The sequence below is a fragment of the Microtus oregoni genome, unplaced genomic scaffold (assembly GCF_018167655.1).
Source record: "Microtus oregoni isolate MIOR12 unplaced genomic scaffold, Mior012 000010F_ref0000083, whole genome shotgun sequence".
In the NCBI taxonomy this organism is placed as follows: domain Eukaryota; kingdom Metazoa; phylum Chordata; class Mammalia; order Rodentia; family Cricetidae; genus Microtus; species Microtus oregoni.
The window spans coordinates 4943365-4964306 of NW_024543069.1; the positions used below are offsets into that span (position 1 = coordinate 4943365).

Here is a 20942-nt window from a genome sequence, read left to right on the forward strand (position 1 = left end):
GGTGAGGGGGGGTGGGGAAGGATTCTCCCGGGTTGTTCATTCATTTGTTTTTATTTTGAATGTTGCTGCATAAACTAAGTCATCTCAATATCTTTGCAAATTGAAGTTGTGTAGTGAAGGAAGCTCCACAACCGTGTCAGTCTTCCCTGCCCTGTTCTTATCTCTGTGAAGCTGTACCTTTCTGGCCTGTTGTTTGGTCTCACTCTGGGTCTCTTTATACCGACTTCCAGTGTCTGTGTGCTTTGCTTGCTGCACCTTACGTTGTCCTAAGCTGCCATTACCGATGCTGTAAGTGATAATTGCTGACATTAATAGCGACATCACACAGAGCAACAAACAAACATTACCTCCCCAATGTGAGATTGCCAGAAGGAACGATTCTGCTTTCACCGCGTTCTGCGGTACTGTTTGTGGCAAATGAAGTAAGAGCCCTCAAAGCCTTGAGAAGATTGTCCAGGAAACATGTGCCCTGCAGTCACACTGTTGATACTTGTTGATTTCTCTGTTTGTTCCCTGCTGTTTACTTAAGACAGTGGGTTTTCTTAAATAAAAAGTGAACCATTACCCACTGTGGAAAATTGGGTATCTTAGCTGATTGCAATAGTCCACGCACGAGCACTGTATCTCATCAGAAACACACAAGAGCTCTTTCATGGAAATAAAAGCCTGTTTATACAATCCCTTTTCTGTCTTTAGGCCTTCTTTGTAATTATGTTGAATTATTGCTATGCTACAATTCACGGTCCCGTCAGGTTTCCTATGCCATTCTGCTGCATGACTTTCCATGCTTTTAATAATAGACTTCAGATCATCCTGGGCAACACAGCTGTGCTGCTTGTCAAGAGAAGGAAAAGCATGCTTGGGATCGACTTAAAGAGCTTATTTTTAATTCCTTCCAATTGCTCATCTTTGTTATTTGATTTTATCTTTTCTTGTATGTATAGATTGAAAATCTATTTTAAATCCATTCTTCAAAGTCCATCTCACTGTACTATTCTTTATATTCTGTTATTGGTTTTCCAGCATAGTATTATTTTTTTAAATAATACCATGTCTCAATTTTTCTTTACTTTTTTATCCTGATTAATTTTGTTTTCATGTTAGGTATAAAATCAGAAGTTATAAATAGTTTTCCTACTGATTTCTTTTTAAGACAAATTCCCCCACTGTTTTTTTTTTTTGTGTGTGTGTGTGTGTGTGTGTGTGCATGCATGTGCTACAGTATGTCTTTGGAGACCAGAGGAAATTATGAGGGAGTTGACTTTTTCCTTTGTGTGGTTTCCAGCCATTGAACTTAAGTCAGCAGGCTTGGCTGCAAGAGCCTCTGCCTGCTGAACCATATCCCTACTCCCTTGTTTCATTTTAAATTCTTAGTCTTCAAGGTTTCCCCTGTGGTTTACCATTGCTGCCCTTGTCTTCCATGACAGGAAAGAGGCTCTGGTGGTGCCAATGGACAAGGAGTGTAGCAAATACTGTTGAATTCATAATCTTAGGAAAACGAGTGGCTGGTTCATTGCAGTGGTCACTTGTACCCGTGAGAGATATGATAAAAGAGATAGGAAGATCGGAGTATTGATCACAACCATAGTGGAGAAAACATGGATTGGAATGCCATGTGGATGTACCATAACCTAAAAATCTAGGTATATACTAAAGCTGAAAGAAGGAGAAAAGAATTATGTCCTCAACTTCTGAGACAAAACCAGCCTGGTGGACAGAAAGCTAGAGTTTCCTGTGGTTATTTTGATATTTTGTCTAAGACATTGAGATTATGATATTTCCCTCCACCACGTTTTTGTTTATTTTGTTATGACAGCAAATAAAACATTAATACATATGTTTCTGAATGTTTGTAAATAATACTTTCATGGAAGTAAATCCTGCTGGAGGAATATGTGATCAAACAAAATGTATTCCTTGTCCTGCTAGAGGCTTATCCAATGGTGTCTGACTCTATGTGTGCCAAGTATGTCCCTTGATTTATACTGAGTAATTTCTAAAATATATCCATAAACTATATCATACTAAGAAGTGAAAGGGGATCTATTTAAACATAAATCTTTAAAATTACAGTATCTCTTTGGCAAAGTTACTCTTTTAGTGCAAGAAGGTTGAAGGAGTCAATTTGTTTTTAATGGTTTAAGTTTGGTTTTCTCTGCCTAGTTAGTCATCATTGTCAGTTCCTAGGAAGGAAGTCAAGTTTGACACTTGAAGACTGTTAAAATTTAGCACCTGTCAAACTACCGCAGACTTTGCTTCTTCTCTCCTGTATTTAATAGAAATATGCCGAGGGCTGTCTGAACACACAGTCCCAGCAGGTTTCTGCTTGTCATCTACCCGCTCTTCAGGTCCTTCCAAAACTCATGTATGTAATCTAAACACCAGTGCAATCGCATTAAGAGGTAGGGTCTTTGGGGATTGAAAGGGACTTAAGGTGGAGCCGTCAATAATGGCATTCATACCCATTGAAGGGGACCAGAGGGAGCCTGTTTTCCCATTTCATTTTGTCCATTTGTGAATTGGACAAATCAAGAAGTTGCTTTGAGGAACAGACCTTCATCTGACTTCCAGTCTCAGAACTGTGTACAGTACATTTCTGTTCCTTAGAAGTTGCATAAAGTATCGTGCTCTTACAATAGGAATGGATAAAGATGCTAATCTCAAGCAGTTTTTAGTCTGATGTTAGTAGTCTTAGTGAGGAATCGCAAATACAAACAGGGAATTGGTGCAGGTCTGGAAAAATGTACATATTAATAAAATTAAAATAAAAAGTTCAATAGAACTTACTAACAAACTTTAAAAAGTGGTATTTTTGAGAAAAATCAGTGAAGTATGAATTAAGAGTATTTAATTAGTATTTTCATAGCCCAACAACTCTCATGGGAAACTTCTGGTCGCACAAAAGCCTGTATTTGGCATCACTGTGGATTATGTTTTAAGTAATCTTTGACAGAACCTTAATTATAAAGCCGCCAGATGCTGCAGTTGTTGGTCTTCATTTCCTTGCACACTAATTTCATTTTCCATCACAATGTAAAGAAAGGAAATGAGTTAACGATTACTAATATGGGAACCAGGTAAAAGTGAATCACAAAAAAGAGTTTGCCTAATAAATTTTCTGAAATAAAGATAAATAGCCCTACTACTAAAATATCATTAATGAAACATAACTGGCTTTAGTGTCTCATTGTGACATCTTTTATTGCCTTAGAGAAACAGTTTAATTTGAGTGTTAATTGGTACTGAGAATTTGGAGAACATCCATTTTCCAAATAATGAATAATAGTGAGTTACTTAAAATAAGCAATGGGTACTATTTGTCAACAAGCGCTTTAAAAACAATCAAGCCATTCCTCACGGATAACATGCTCTGTTTCTGATGGAAATTGGTTTATCACAATATAAGCGATAGCGCTATAATTATTGTGATGGAGCAATTAAAAAAGAAAAATGACCAATTTCAAAGAAAGTTGGTAGAGAATTTGAAATGCCAGTAACTAGTTTTGCGTTAAGCATTAAACAAATGAGCCAGGTGGTGTTGGTGCACGCCTTTAATGCCAGCACTCGGGAGGCAGAGACAGGCAAATCTCTGTTCTCGTCTCACAGAGCCTGGTCTACAAGAGCTAGTTCCAGGACAGGCCCCAAAGCAAGCGCAGACTTTTTCTCTGTTTTATCACTCTGAAGAAGTGCAGATCTTATTTCCATGCTGTCTTGGTTTTAGTTATGTGTGCATTTTTTGGGTTGGTGTTTTCCAATAAGAGCAGCAGCTTCTTAGTGTCGTTCTTTCTGTATTGGTCTTTGTGCTGTTGTGCGGCACCTAGGGAGTTCAGGCCATGGCATGGGCAGTGTGTGGTATAACTACCATCATCTTCCAATCTCCAGGGCCTATGCCAAGCTTTCCATTTGCACGCCTTTCATGCGTTTCCATGGAAGCACTTGTCATTGTTCTTTTTTTCTCATGGGAAGCTGATGAGTCACACTCTGTTCTCTGGTTCAGTTCTGCACAGTTCTGACTCAGTTTCATTTCTATTTAAGATAAATACATTTTGCTGGTCACTCTCAGAGTAGTCCCTGGGTCCACAGAGTGGGCCAAGCAGGGAGGAGAGGGACCTTTTCTCCTACAGCCACCCAGCTGTGGACTCAACAAGGGTCTTTATGAAACTTCCTCTTGCCTTTCCTCTGATCAGATATCAAGAAGAGAGATTTTTCCTGCCACTTATATGTTGTGTAGACCTGTAGATCTGTGTCTGTGCACAGGCCTGCTCAGTGATGGTGTTGACGATGTTTCTGTGTCTTTATTTCATTTTCCTTTGGTTTTTCCTCTCTCTCCCTGTTGCTTTGGCTGCCATGAGAATTTGCCTCTTGCACTAGGCTTCAACACTCTCCTCTAGGAATTATCTGGTTCTGAGAGTCAGGATTGAATCTACTGAGGCTCTTCCCCATTTTAAGCTGTGCATCCAACTGTCTCCATTTGAAGGCTGTCTGCCTCCTCGTTGCAGGCTTACGTGCCATAAGGATCTTGCCCTCCTCCTGCTCAAAGCTTTGTGCCTGTCTCCTATACTGAAAGTGTTTTCTGCATCTTTCACCTCAAATTCTAGCTGCTCTCCAACTGTCCCCAGTTCATTCCACAGAGATTCTGTCAGTCAGTGTCTGGGTGTCACTTGTTACTTTCTGCTTCCAAATTAGTATCATTTTTGAAAAGTTGTTTGTAGACAGCAGGCCTTGATTGATACCTGATTTTCCTAACAGGAGGGTTTTGTTTTTTCAAGATTCCTGATGCTGTGTGGGAATTTTCTCTGGACTCTGCCAGTGTCTGCTGATAGAAATAACAAGGAGTAACACTTTTAAAACTGTTGTAGTTGCTCCTTCAAACGTTAATTTTGCACGAATTAGCCCTACAGCTTTGGAAATGGGTAGGATATGAAACTGCGATTCCAGAAGTATCAGTTTGTGTGTGGAAACTTCAATATAATGAATAATAAATCTTGAACTTTAACCCAAAACATTAAAGAGAGCTTATTCTGTAATTATGCAAAATATGCTGAAGTTAATTAAAGGTTAGCATTGCCTTAATCCCTCCAAGATATTATATTGAATGTTATTATGAAATATTGATATAATATCCTAAAAATTAATTAGCAGGAAGCAAATTGGTAGACATATTCCAGAAGGTAATTGTTTTAGTGTAAAGAATGCTAATGGGTTTTTTAGAATTGCTATCTCTTTATGTATATGTACTAGCCAATTAAAACAGGAAAATCTAATATTAAAATAAAATAGAGCTTCCCTGCTCTGAAAACCTGCTAGGCAAGTTCCTGAAGCTGTACACAAAAGATGATGGGAGACTCTGTAAGTACATGCTACTCTAAATGTTATTTTGTCTATTTTTCATTCATCCCACTTCTGGCAATGATTTGATGTGTAAAATAGTAATAAAAGTAGAGGAAAACAATTGAAGCCAGATTGTAATGGTAGCCAGGTATGAGACAGGAGATATGAGTGCAGGTGGCTATGAGGTGAGCTCTCAGTTCCCTGGCCTCCAGACAAAAGAGCAAAACAGAGCGAGACACTTAAACATTACTCTCCTGCAAAAGGAGGCCTTTAAAATCTCTAATGATTAGGTGTATATTTTTGTAGTGTGCTTCACTAAATTTGCTTTCTGCATAGGAAATAACTAGAAAAGGATGTGGTCGTGGTATACCAATTAAAAAATAAATCTCTAAGTAATGACGACTCCATCTGGGAGATTTTCGTAGCAGTGTCATAGACTGAAGACGGGACTGCAGTGTTTCTTGTATTGACCCTGGTTAAGAAGGCATTATCTATAAGACAAGGAATACATATTTAAGTTTATGAGCTTAAATATATATTGATGTGATGGTGTCCCTTAGCAAGGCACAGCACTTGGAGAAGGTGATTAAAATCATCTTTGAATATAGAACTTTAGAATGTCAATGATTTGGGCAGATCATGTCAGGGATGGCCAACAAATTGAGATGGAGTGTTTTTGTGTGCTTAGTATGACTTCAAGTTGAATCCCATCCTGTGCTTTGGTAAAGTACAATGGCCAAAATTTTATAGGAAATTATCTTAGCATGAGGTGTCTTAGTCGTGAAGAGGAAGTCATGAATGAGTGTGGGGAGTCGATATCTACAAAGTTTTGTTAGAAGCATTGTGTCTCCTGGACGTTTGGAGTTGTCCCAGCTGTTTTAGTAAGTAGTTACTTAATGTTCTTTTCACTATTCCATAAGCCATAATTTATAACAGCTCTTCACTGTTACAACTAATGGTTTAAATGTATATAGGATTGCATAGGCTATATGCAAATTCTAAGCCATTTCATATAGAGATTCTGAAATCCACATGAAGTCTTGGAAATCATTACTACTAAGTATCAAGGAACAATGGAATATGTAGAGTTGTTGTATATTTGTATGCACTTACATACATTTGCTATTTTATTACTTAATTTTCTACTTAACAAAAGACAAATAGAAATGTTTTTCCTCTGCTTCTTATCTATTCTTAGTTTTCCCCTACTTTGAGAGCAGGGAAAGAATGACCGGAATTTTAGAAGTTCTCATCTTTAGATAATGCCATCACCTGGCCAAGTGGAATTGTTTGTTAGCTGGTAACAGTAAAAATGCTTTTGTTGTTGAGAAGAGCTATAAACATACACATACATGCATTTGTTTTAATTTTATGCAGCTATATAGATATAAGCATGCAACATGCTTTCTCCCCTCCAGGACTACAGAGTGAACATTTTCCTAAGACAGAAATGGAATGACCCCAGGCTCAAGCTCCCTAGTGACTTCAGAGGTTCCGATGCGCTGACCGTAGATCCCACAATGTACAAGTGTCTGTGGAAGCCTGACTTATTCTTTGCGAATGAAAAAAGTGCCAATTTTCATGATGTAACCCAAGAAAACATCCTTCTGTTTATTTTTCGTGATGGAGATGTCCTTGTGAGCATGAGGTACCCTTTTCTATTTAATTCCTGTGTGCTTACATTTCCTTTTGTCAAATCAGTGTGTCACATAAACGCATATTCAATGATTCCAATTTCTCTGCCTCCTCCCTCAGGTTGTCTATTACTCTGTCATGCCCTCTGGATTTAACTCTGTTTCCCATGGATACACAACGCTGCAAGATGCAACTTGAGAGCTGTATGTAAATAAGGACATAAATCCTTATATCTAGATGATACATTCTATTAGTTAGTGTCTATAACTGTGAAAACCATAATGCTTTTGGTCATGTTAGTACCATACTAATTATGGTAATCTTGGAGATGAGAAATCTTTCTGTTGCTGGCTCTTTAGCGAGTTGACATTGGTCAGTGTACTTCTTATTCTGAAGACTAGACTTAATTAGATTAGTAATGCAGAGAATATACACAAATTATGATCTTCTAACAACATAATTTCTCTGATGTTAATATTCTCGTCATAAAAGAGACCATTGAAATACATTTAAACCTAACCAAGTGCCTTTCTTAGGGAAGTACAGAAAAATTATGTTTTATAAATTGTATGTCTTATGTTCCTATGATTGTATTTTATAGAATATAAAAGACATACTAAATGTTATTAACTAATTTTCTGCAAATATATTAATTAATTTTCTATGATAAATGTCTTTATAAAATAATAAATCAGAAACCTTGAAAAATGAATATACTAATATTATAAGGAATCTTTAGCATGGATGGTTAAAGATTAGGCTATTTCTATGAATAATAATAACTTTGTAAAATATACTTGTATGTTTGTATGAGTATATGTTTAGTGGTTTTTTTAATAGACTAAAATAAATCCTAACTTTTAACAATATTTCTTCCTTTCTAATAATCAGATTATGTTTTGTAAGTCTATGCATACATACCAGAGTATATTTAATACATATTTGCTCAATGTTCTCATTTGATACACTGTGTAGGATTTCAGAAGCTGATGGTCATTGAGATCCAATGGTAGGTTAATCTAGGATGTAGTTTTGAGTTGTTGACACATATCCTAGAACCAGGCCCTGGACTCCTGGTTACTTTAATGAAGGTATTACGATGTTCGCTTGGGTACAGTGTTACTGCTCTTTTGCCATGGTGCAGTTCTTTCAAGGAACATTGTAGTTATTTATTTTAAATCATACCTGTTTTAAAACTTTAGCTTTGTTTTGTTGTTTTTGGTTTTTCTTTTAAATTTTGTTTTGTTTTTGGGAGATGTTACAAGGGCCAGAGGGTGGATGCTAGGGAGAAAAGTGGGATCAGAATGTATGATGTGAAATTCAAAAAAAAAAAAATCAGTAAAATCAAAAACAAAGTTTAAAATAAAATTAACTTTAGGCACATAGTTAATGATTGGAAATAGACTTAGGCAGAGGCAGCAAATTATTTATCACCCATTGATAACGGTTGTGAATGCTGATCAGGGAGGAGATTTTCTATACTTGGTGACCTTGGATTATATCTGATTTTGATGATTATTCAACCTTATATTTTTTATAACGATGACATGTTATTGTTAAGCTGATATTTTGTGCATGACCATAGAGTCAAGTGCTCTGGACTTTAAATTACAATTCCATAACAGCATGCTACGCTTTCCCATCTTTTCTATGTGTAATATGATTATTAAAATAACAAGAAAGTATTGATAAGTATATTTCAATCAAACATGTTCATGTATTTATTATAGTTGGTTATACAACCGATGATTTGAGATTTATCTGGCAGTCGGGAGATCCTGTGCAATTGGAAAAAATTGCTTTACCTCAATTTGATATTAAAAAAGAAGATATCGAATATGGCAACTGTACGAAATACTATAAAGGCACTGGTAAGTGATATTTTAGGAATTAAAAGTAATTCAGGTTTCAATGTTTTGTTTTAGCTTTAATATAGACTAAGGAACAGAGAGAGGAGCGATGATAAATATAAGCTAATTGTAAGAAATGTATTCTCCTAACCGCACGCTAAAACCTTTTCCACAACGATATTCACATAAGATGACTTACAATAATGGAATCGATCGCGTTTTCTCCATGTAATTCTGTTGGTGAGAAGTTGGTAATGAATATAGTAATGAAACAGACTCGTCCAGGAAATGGTTTTCATAGATGTGGACAAGTTTCGACAAGCTTGCCTTTGACACTAAACAGTTGCTACAGTACAGTATGATCTGTCTGTGCTCATCTGTTGTCTGGTGGTCAGTTTTATTTACGTGACAGTTTTCCTGTCTTGTTAGTTCTAAAATCATTGAACTTGGTGTACATGGGAGGCAGTGAGAGTGTGAGATACTTCAACAGCTATGAATATTCCCTGGGTAGTGTTATTTGTCCAGGTCATGCAATAACTAATTTTAAAAAGCAAAACAAACCAACCTCAGTCATTAAAGTATAATAAACTTTTGAAGAAACTACAAAAGTCAATCCTCCACTCTCGTAATATATAGCACTCAGCCTTGGCAGTGGCATTATCAGCTGTAGGTCACTGAGCAGGTTCGGCAGTATTAGTACATTTCACTTCACAATATAAAATTAAACAATACAGAAACTTAATTGTGGCATTACTGGCAATGATCATTTCAACTTGTAAGCTGCCTGTAATTCTGTATTGGAAAGGAAGTCATAGCAAAGGTATCCAGAACTAGATGGGAGCTGAGTTTATGATTTTAGAGGCATTTATATTATGTAAAAGTCCACTATTTGATATCAACAAATGGAAAAATAAAAATCAGAGTGAATTAACAAACTGCATATATACTGTCCTATAATAAATACATGCAAGACTAGGAAATTAGGTGGTAAACATAATTTAATTTCTGGTTGTTGTTGAGTACATCTGTTGTTCACTATCAAGTATATTGATAAGATTATATACTTTTATGGGTAGACTTAATGTAAAATATAAGAACATCATAAATACAATAGTAAAAGTTCCTGGACTTAAATATAAAATAATCGATTTTTTTTTATTTCTTAGAAGGAAATAAAAGCATATTCTGCAAAGAAACAATTTAGAGCAGTGGTTCTCAACCTTCCTAATGCTTTGAACTTTTAATACAACTTCTCATGTGTTGGTGACCCTCTGCCATAAAATTATTTTGATTGCTACTCCATAACTGCAATGTTGCTATTGCTATGAATTATAATATAATTATATCTCTGTTTTCTGATGGTCTTAGGTGACCCGTGTGAAAGGGTCATTAGACTCCCAAAGGGTTCACAACCCACAGGTTGACAATGATTGATGTAGAGAATTGCTATAGAGGTCCTGTGAAGTTCTCCGAGAGGTTTTATTTCTTTTATTAATCATGAATACAAACTTGCAATCCTATCATCTACAGAAGACAGCACAAGTTTTTAGCTAACATACTTTGGGCATTTACCAAAGTATTTATCAGATTTTGTATCGATATTTATATAAATCAGAAAAAATATATTGTTTGGATAATATTTACGAAACTTTCTAAAATTAGATAGCTCAAAATATATGTGGCACGAAACATGCATACTTGTATAAAACACACGCACACACAGTAGTGGCAGAACTTTAATATGTAATGAAATTTTGACCTGGCATTTGCTTTACTGAAATGATATTGTTCCGTGATTAACAGACAGTGCAGGTGAAGACCATGGGAACACAAAATGAGATGAGTTAAATCGGGTGCCTAAGTGAATAATGAAAGAAAATGACACAGGAAATAGAAAGTAAATTGAAATTTCCAAATGCACATTTATATTAATTAACTGCCCACCTGCCTCTCATAAATATAACAGACTAGAGAAAGATCAAACAGGATCAAGAAATGTTTCTCATAAAAGTTTACGAAGCAAATCACTGTAATACCCAACATGCCTTTTCCTGCTGGATACATAGGCAGCTCGTGAAGTCCCCTAGTGAGCGCGTTTATGAAAGGACATGGTGGAGCTTAAAACACACGACATACGGCATCTAGTCAGGCAATTTTTAAACACTGTGAGGCAGAATGTAAATTTTCATTTTAAGTTATATTACTTTTCAGTGACTATACACTACTGTGTAGTATATATACTAACGTAGTACGTAGACCATACATATAGTGACTGGAGAAGCTTTACACACATGTGCATAAAGGATACATACAGAATTTGCTTAGAGGCACACATGCATTACTCTTCATTTCATGTGCAGTCGGTAAATGAAAGAGTGCCCATCTTGTTGCTGATGTGTTGGTTAGCATTTGCTCCCATTTCTACCAGCTAATTGTTTGTGTTCCATATTGATGTTGCCACCGTCCTAATCTCCCTGAGACAGCATTGGATTTAATTCAAAATGTGAGCAGAGCAGCATTCCCAAATAACTTATGTGAATATCCTTTTTAGTTAAGATTTAAGATTGTGTTTATGGAAATCCTGCCAAATATGTTACGTTAGCATGTGAAACATTTTTGTTTTTTCCAATTAGAGTGACTGGGTAGATACGATTCTTTAACTATAAGTCAGTGGGACATGGCATTATCCTTCTAGCTCGTTTCATTTAAACAATAAACATTTGTTTCGATGTTTTAAAGTAAGTATGCACAGTGTCAACTAAATAACAACTAGAGGTCCTTTAACCTTTGTTGCTATACACAACCTTACTTTTATTAAATGGCAGATGCCGGCTTTTATCTAAATAAATTATTTTCATTGGGTGTGGAGGTGTATGCTTGTAATTCCTGAACACTCAGGCAGAAGGATCACAAGTTAGAGCTTAGCCTGGTCTATATAGAACTTCTTGCTCTAAACAATTAAGCCATTTAAAAAGTAAACATTATATATAAACTGTTTACCAAAAGGACCAAAATATTTGAAAAACAATTCCTTAACATGAAACTATGTTTTCTTTTGGAATATTGTAAGAATATTCCTGTAGCCTCTCTCTCTCCCTCTCCTTCTCGCTCTCTTCCTCTCCATCTCCCCCTCAAGAAAATAAAAGCCATCCTCAGGCCAGACTGCCAGGACTCATGAATGAATTTTGGAGCTCCTTGGTGTTTGGAAGCTCTAGAATGATATTCTATGGCAGTTTCTGTATTTTTCCTAGCATGAAGAAAATGAATGTCCTTTCCCAGGTAGAAATTTGTGAGCTTGGGGTGCAGGAGGGAAAGGGGTGAAGAGGCACATCCCATCTGTCTTGCATTTTCACAGCCATGGGGCCATCACAGGAAGCTTTTGTCCTTGCTGTCCGTATGGCCTGAGTGAATGTTTACCCAAAGTTTTCAGAGTTAACCATACTTGGGAGCTCTTGGAGATAGGCATCGTTTCTCCAGAGGAAGGGTTCACGTGGCTGAACAAGACTCGGTCCAAGAGGGTTTCCTCTTAGAATTAGCCTGCTGCTTTGATTCAGGGCTCATGTCTCACTGGTTACTCTTCTGTGCTAATGTCACTTCAGAGGGAAAGTTGAAGGGTTGCAGACTCTCACACAGAGTAGTGCTAGATCAGCCACAGAGCAGCATGTGAGCTCTGCTCCTAGGTATCACAGTGAGGCGGTGGAGGTCAGGGAAAGCATACCCCACCACCCTTTTTATGAAATGTCATCAATGAAAGGAAAATGCTTTGCAGTGTTTACTTGGCCAAATTTTCGGAGGTAGAAGTGTCCTGTGCCTTGCAGATCCTTCTGATTTTTGATTTTGTGTAGCTATGACCCTCCCACTTGCCACTTCTCTGATTGACAGGCTACTACACTTGCGTGGAGGTCATCTTCACCCTGCGAAGACAGGTTGGGTTCTACATGATGGGTGTTTATGCACCAACCCTGCTGATTGTGGTCCTGTCCTGGCTCTCCTTCTGGATCAACCCTGATGCTAGTGCTGCCAGGGTACCCCTGGGTAAGCCTCCCTGCTTCTCTGTCACCATGGCTGGTTGAGGACCCCATCCTGAAAATGTGAGGCTCCAAATGTTCCAAATGCAACAAGTAGAAAATTACATACTTTTGCTTCCTGGGAGAGCACAATAAAAACACCGTGTATTCAAAACATATAAAACTAACCTCAGGCTTTGCATTTAAGGTGTGCATATAAATGAAATATAAATAAATATTTTTTGGAGTTGGGTCCTATTCTTAAGAAATCTATAAATACATACAAATATTTAAAAGTATGAAAACTCTGACATTGGAAGCACTTATGGTCAGAGCATTTCAAAAGAGAAATACTAAACTGTGCCCTTCTATGCTGAGTGCATTACCACCTCCTGTTCAGTGATGATTGCCTGTTATTTGGAGGGAGGCATCCTTCAGGATTGGATGCACACTGATCTACATTTTCTCAATGTTTTTGCAGTTGATAATTAAGTTTTTCTTTTCCTATTCTGAGAATTGTGCAGGAGTTGATTTATTCTATTTTTTTCCAGTAAGTACTTATTGACTGGATGTAATCATGCACCACTAAAATATAAAATTTTCAGTAGTGCCAAAGTTAAAGACAAATAATCACTTTGTTAGAAATTATTGTAAATAATATGCATCTCAGACACAGAGGCGATGGAATCATACTTACTTGATATTTCATCAGTAATGGCTGCGTGCATGATGGTGCATACCACATAGCCTACATGTATAGCAGGCTTTCCCATATAAATTTGTGTAAGTACACTCTGATGTTCTGACAATGACAAGGTAACTTGATACATTTCTCCGAACATATTTTCATCTTTCAATGGCATTTGAGTGTCATAATATGATCTATTCCTAAAAAAAAATCACTATGTAGTGCCGTTCTCTTTCCTTTTAATGCTCATATCCTACAATTTACTATTTCTAAGACTGTTGACAAAGAAAGACCGTTGTGCAGTCATTTCAAAGCTGTGTTGTTTAATGATTCATAAGTATTTGCATCAGCCTGTGATAAAGCTCAATGGTAAAGAATGTGCCATGCATATGTGAATTCTTGGGCTCCATCCCCAGTAACCTCTGCCTCTCCTTCATGAACAGTAATTCATGAGAAAATAAGCAAGAACTCTTTCTACAAAGAAAGTAGGTAAATAGTAGGTAAATGTCAAACATTAAACGGAAGTGCCAACAGAGTTTGACTTGGAATGTTTGGGAATTTCTCATTTCGTGTGTTTTTAGAATCTCACCAAGACCTCACCATAGGAAAAACTCTGGTATACATGGCCTCCCAGCAAGTGATGGCCTGCTAATTTTAGTTTTGTTCTTCTTTCAAAAAGCTTTTGAGTGTAACTCATTCAGAAATTATTGAAGGGAATGACTGAAGTACTGAGTTTTATACACACACATAGCTATATATGCATGCCTGTGCATGTTCTCTGTTTCACATACATATGTAAATATAGGTATAACCTAAATGTTATGTTTATGTAATATTGTAATATGTACAATATATGTATATTTAGAATATTAGTATTACATTTGCATATGTAATATTATATATATGCACTGCAGTTACTAACTATATATTGTTATACTGCTAACAGTATTCTTTGGACATTTAAATTTATACAACATATATTTGTTCTGTAGTGACTATTTGTTGGTATTAATCAAGAAGGTGTCAATTTAGTCATAAACATGAATAACGATTGTTCATAAGACAGATTAAAACATGTTAGCTTTAATGTGTCTCCTTGAAAAGAAGCAGATACCAAATAAGTATGATATATAATACATAAGGTAGTAATATAAGGGAGAACACATGCTTGTCAGGAAAAAGTCTTCAGAAGAATAATTCTGTCTAAAGAAAGGGAAGAAATGAAAGCAATTAATGTTATCTAGGAGAGAGTAAAATGTGGACTTGAGTCTTGTTCACCAGTAATAGTGAGGTCTGGACCCTTGGACACCTCTTATGCACTCTGTTGTTAAGGTTCTTACCAAGTCAGACAAGAAGCTTTTATGATCAGACTCCAATTTTGATTATTTATAACTTTAATCACTGCCTAATATATTGTGGACTGATGGATGAGGGAAAGGTAGAAACGGGGAGAACAGTTAGGAGAGCTCATGGGGACTACTGACTGTCACCTAGGGCAATATTTGATAATACTCTAGACTATCCTAGACTTGCTTGTCAATAATCTACTTAGAGGTTAAAAATATTGAAACCTATGCTGACTACTAAAGGTACAGCTCACAAATACTTTGCCTGAAATAGTAAATTCAATACCAATGAAGTTATTATTCCAAAAGGTGTTGATGATCTAAGCAAAAAAAAAAAATACAACCAATAGGGGGACTCTATGTGCCCAGTGAAGATGAGCATCTCTTTGTGGATATCACTGGAGGTTTCTTAGTCAAAGAAAATTGTATTTCACTACATCCCTCCTGATGGTAGAGAGAGGGAGAGGGGGGAGTCTGACAAAAGAGATGAGAAAGAGATGTAACTGCAGCAATCCATATTTCTTGTTCTGTGCTTGCTTTCATTGTTATATATTACATACACTTCGTTATCTTATCTTGATTGCATGTGTGTTTCTATGCAATGTTGCATTGTTAATTTCACCTGTAGCATGCCTTTAGTATTCCTTTTCTGAGACTTTCTTTCTGTAATAAACAGAAACACTCTGTACTTTATCTTTTAGACATTATATTGTTAACGAAACAACAAGGACAACCAAGAACCAAAAAACGTATCAAAATTTATGTGCTCTAGTCTTCTTCATGGGCACCAATTTCTCATACAAATAAAATCTGTCTTTAAAAAAAAAATGAGAAATCAAACAAGGAGTCCAGTCAGAGAGTTCTGCCATTCCCCCAGAGACACTGTTGAATGGTTCCTGACATCATTGATCCTCAAATCAGATCCACATTGTCCTTCCAAATCTTGACTTACATTTACTTATTTCTAAACTGATGCTTGTTTACAAACATTTTCTGACCACAATGACTCCTTCACATAGTACCCTATATTTCTTCCAGGCTCTGGCTCTAAAGACACCTAAGGACTACTTGCTGGCTATTGACAGTGCTAAGAGAGTGATTTTAATGAATGACCAGTGGTTGTACAGCATTTCACAGGCGTAAACGTGTCTCCTTGTGTTGCTAGGCATCTTCTCGGTGCTCAGCTTGGCCTCAGAGTGCACCACCCTTGCAGCCGAGCTTCCCAAGGTGTCTTATGTGAAGGCCTTGGATGTGTGGCTCATTGCGTGTCTGCTCTTCGGCTTTGCTTCCTTGGTGGAGTATGCTGTTGTCCAGGTGATGTTGAACAATCCCAAAAGGGTTGAAGCCGAAAAGGCCAGAATTGCCAAGGCTGAGCAGGCAGATGGAAAAGGTGGGAATGCAGCCAAGAAGAGTACCGTGAATGGCACGGGGACTCCTGTTCATATCAGCACTTTGCAGGTAAGGCGAGTAAACCATGAAAGTGAACCGCCCATCCTTTTCTGTTCCAGGAAAGAGACACGGTGAAGTAAATGGTGGGGCTGGCACTTGCTCTCTATAAATGAGAAAGAACCAAGTCAAACATAATCTTGAAATTATTTTCAGAAAACATATAAAACATGTGAAAGACTACCTAGGATAATATAATATCTTAAAATTTTGAAAGCTTTCCCCTGAGTTTATAATCGCAGCTTCACTGTGATGCTCATCACTGAATAGGGAGATGTTTCCGGAATGTATGCATCCCTATTGATTATTATTGGATCAGCTTTAGTGAGAAGCCAAGGGACTTATGGGGCTTGCAGGACTTTATTTGGCTCTGAGACGTGAAGAGCTATGCTGTTGGTGAGTCACTCTCATCTTCCTACTGAGTGAGGCAGCTTCTGATAGCTGTCAGCAAGTCTCTTCCAGGCTGGATGGCTGGCCCTGAGGGCATGTCTACACACTGCTAAGGGTCTGGCTAGCCTATCCATCATGGTTGCTAAGGACTGCAGAGGATTTCTCCTCTTAGCCCTACCTTGTCACACATCATGGGCTTATAACCCAGTCCCAGAACAACTGGCTGCTTAACAAATTAGCTGTGCATTTCCCCACGGAGTCCTGCTAGATGTTCGGAAGAAAAGTCAGCCAAAAGGCCCTTCATGTGGAGGAAAAGGCTAGAGCCTCTACAGGAGAGCACTAGGTCTAGCCATCCCACAGCTGTGACATTATGCCTTCTCTGCACATGCTCTGGCCCCATGATGCTCTATGTGTTGATCCCCACTGCCCGCCTACCTGGAATTCTAGAAAACATGCTACACATGGATTTTCAGATAGATGAGTAAATTAATTCTTCCTATATTTCATATCCATTTTTTGTTTTTGTCTGTTTAAGCCATTGCACTGATTTTCAAAGCTTAAAGCTCCAACCCTCTATCCACAGCTTCCACACTGAGAGGAGGCTTCTTTATGCCCTGTGACCTTTTATGCTGTGTCACGGCTCCTGAAGAAGAAGCGTGTCGTCTATGCATTGCCGTGACTTAAGTCATTCTTTGCTGTAATGCCCTCTTCTTCTCTGTCACACATGTCTGTAGCACACCTCAAGCAAGTTTCTGCGGTTGTATCATCATGGATGCCTTTTCTGGTGCACATGTAGCTCACATGCACTAGTGTTGAACACAGAAGTCATGCAAAATGTCAGAGAATTTTCAATGAATTAAAAAAAAAGCAGCAGCTTCTGGGAATCCTTTTTGTGTGAATGTTGCGATATTGAAGTTATGTTTTTCTTACTGATATGATCAGATATTTATGCCATCTGGACATTTTGTGGCTATGATTTAGAGGCTGACAGTCTTAGTGCCCCACCGTTTATTAATCAGCAATTCTGTTAAGAGACAGGAAAGCAAAGATGAAGGTTCTGAATTAACACTTAGAGTTTATTGTCTGTGCACATACCTCATAGTGGATCAAGGAAAGATTCTTACATTTTAGTATTTAAACTGAGAAAAGTCTTACAACCCCGACAGTAACCTAAATTGATGTAGCTTCATGCTTTATTTATTTATAAGTATAAAATAATAAAAAAATACATTTGATGGTATGATCCCTGTTTTTTGGGCAAAATATCAGAGCCTATAAAATATTTAATAATTTAAAATGTTTAATTAATCCAGTGGATTCATCAGTTGACTTTTGTTCCTGCTTATTTTTAAACTCGATTTAAAAATATCTTTTTGAAGAGATATGTGCTTATAATTCTAAAAATTCTATTACACCATATTTCATTTTTATGCTTAGGTTGGTGAGACCCGATGCAAAAAAGTTTGTACTTCCAAGTCTGACCTGAGATCCAATGACTTCAGCATTGTTGGAAGCTTGCCAAGAGATTTTGAATTATCCAATTATGACTGTTATGGAAAACCCATTGAAGTCAACAATGGACTTGGGAAATCCCAGGCTAAGAACAACAAGAAGCCTCCTCCTGCCAAGCCTGTCATTCCAACAGCAGCCAAACGCATTGACCTCTATGCAAGAGCATTATTTCCTTTCTGTTTCTTGTTCTTCAATGTTATATATTGGTCTATATATTTATGAGAAAACATTTCCATTTGTATGAGATACAATACCATTTCATTGTGAGCAATGCAATTCATAATTGCTGATCTGTGAAAACCTGGCATTGTCATAGCAATATGTTGCACTTTGGATGCCACTTAATTGTCATAAAATACAGCACCTTACTTTTGAATGGCAGCATGATCCTGTAACGTCTCTGCTCCAAACGTGAGCTAGATAGATAAATGTATGTATATTCAGCATAGTATTTTAGGAATCAATGAAGAGCAGGCATACTACATAATCTCTGTAATGTACTCTTCAGCTACTGCAACTCTGTACCTGCAAATACTTCCGATAACACTAATGAAAACATGGTGTGCACGCTGACTCCCGTTATGGTGATTCTTCTAATGTATGTAGTGTCTTATATTCCCCTCCTCGTAACTGCCCAAGAAAGCCATCTTCTCCTTACATATTTATCAATAGTATTATCACAGATTAAGCAAGATTGTATGGCATATTCTTTAAAGATTTTAAAAGAGGTAGAGCAGCAATAGTTATGCAGGCTCATTGAGAAATAGAACCAAAATTATACATTTATAAAATCAGCTTATTTTTAAGTGTGCGTGTGTTGTCAAAATGCCAGATAATAGAACAGTAAGCATTTTTGAAGAAAAGAGAAATCTGGGCTAGTTTAAATAATACTGCATTCTGGCATATGACAAAGTACAAACAAATAAATGATAGATGTATTAATTAAATATTTTGGATAAAAATAAATGATTTAATCCACCTTAAAATCTAAATCTATTTTCATGCCTTTCATTTTCTGATATGGAGAGCATTAAGCGTAAGCCTTAAGAAGAGTTGCACACGTTTCCAGTCTGAAGTGAGTGGTGACATGTGGTTCCACATCACTGTCAGGCTCCAAGAGGAACTGCTAACATGAACTTGAACTGGAAAAGTCATACTAATTGAAGAGCATTGAAGAATTTAGTTTGTTCGTTTTATTAAGATGCTTCTATATTTCAAGTAGTCGTCAACTCTTTTGGGAATTTTTTTTTAAATTTATCTGAATGTATTTGGATATGTTACAAAACAATGATTTAGTAAATAGAGATTTTTATTTAAATTCTAGACTTAACTTTTTCTTCTTGCTGAAAGTCTAGACATTGGGGGCTGACTAACTTTATCTTGTTCTTACCTGAAAACAACTCCTAAGTCCCATCTTCCAAGACCCGATTGTCTGACAGTGTCTCAGTGTAATTGTTTATTTATGTCTCAGCTAAAACTGCAGCTTCTGGTAACTAACATTGTAAAGATAAGACCAGGAAAGTATTTTACATTCTTTGGAGTCCTTTTGTTCTTGCTGGTGATTTGTGTGGCCAATTCATGATGTAATGCATTAAAATTATTACTTGTGCAATTACCATTTGCAGTTCACTGCCAATTGATTTATTGAAGATTGTTTTTACTTAAAATATCCGCAATAGTTATAAAATTCTTTTCAGTGGTATATATACGCTGTTGTCTTTCAGGACAATCCAGTTATGACCATATGAATAATCTAGCCTGGCCATCTGAATAATTTTTAATATGTCACAAATAAAATGCTAATGAATTTCAGAATTCTACCAAGACCAAAAGACATATTAGTTTAATGGGATGGCAATGGAGAAAATACTACCTTGAATGTGTACCATATTAAAAAATCTGTTTGTAATGATACTTTCTTACATTTGCTTTTATAACTTGGTTTCGTATTAGGGACTCTGATCTAGGATATTTTTAAAAGATGTCTTATAGCAAAGGCAGTATCATTATATAGAAATATATTAGTGAAAGTCGTGCAAAATGATTTTTTTCATGCAATACAATATGATAGTGTCCTAATACCAGATCCTATCTTCAATCTATAGTCTCTCTCCACTATTTATTTTTGAGCTAAATGTGTTGATGTCTTACAAATCACACACATCTGCTTAGGACAGGTACATAGAATTGCTATACTTGCCTCTTTCTCTTTTTGCTTTCCCCCAGGGGGCAGTGTGGTAGGATCCCAACCCAGACCTGAATTCAGTTATTTCCAACCTCTGTCTGTCTTGAATATAAAAATTAATTTAGCATAACAGTATACAAAATAAGTGGTATTTAACCTTCCATTATTTGGATTTATCACATTATATGTATAGGATTCTTTCCAGGTGGAGACATGCTTACGGTCACATGTCTGGCGTGACTTCTGCAGGTGGAGACACACAGTTATATGTCTAACGTGACTCCTTTTCTAATATAAAACAGTATCCCTACAGTTATTTGTGTATGGATGTGGCTAGATAAGAGGTGGAAGCCCAAAGTGAAGTTGCTGACTTGGAAAACAGACGTGTAAAAATTGCCGTTGTTTCCACACATGTTTCTATAAAAGATACTAATATGTATTTACACCATAACAGGCTCAATACTCTCACAGAGCCAGTTCCTACCAAATTTCATGTCGTTGATCTAGCTCTTTTAATTTTTTTTTCCACTTGACATGGTTCCAGAATGTTCT

At 36.8% G+C, this 20942-nt stretch overlaps 1 protein-coding gene across 2 annotated transcripts in view; it reads left to right on the top strand.

The window, feature by feature from the left end:
• The window catches only part of Glrb (glycine receptor beta), a 60148-nt gene extending 39656 nt beyond the window's left edge, over positions 1-20492 (top strand). The window contains exons 5-10 of one of the 2 annotated variants that reach the window (XM_041659288.1): positions 6750-6979; positions 7087-7169; positions 8697-8837; positions 12699-12851; positions 16023-16315; positions 18131-20492. In XM_041659288.1, the coding sequence (XP_041515222.1) occupies positions 6750-6979; positions 7087-7169; positions 8697-8837; positions 12699-12851; positions 16023-16315; positions 18131-18427 (1197 nt within the window). In that variant the 3' untranslated portion in view covers positions 18428-20492. The remainder of the gene's footprint in view (positions 1-6749; positions 6980-7086; positions 7170-8696; positions 8838-12698; positions 12852-16022; positions 16316-18130) is intronic. The other variant, XM_041659289.1, reaches the window with a different exon arrangement.
• The last annotated feature ends 450 nt before the right edge of the window (positions 20493-20942 follow it).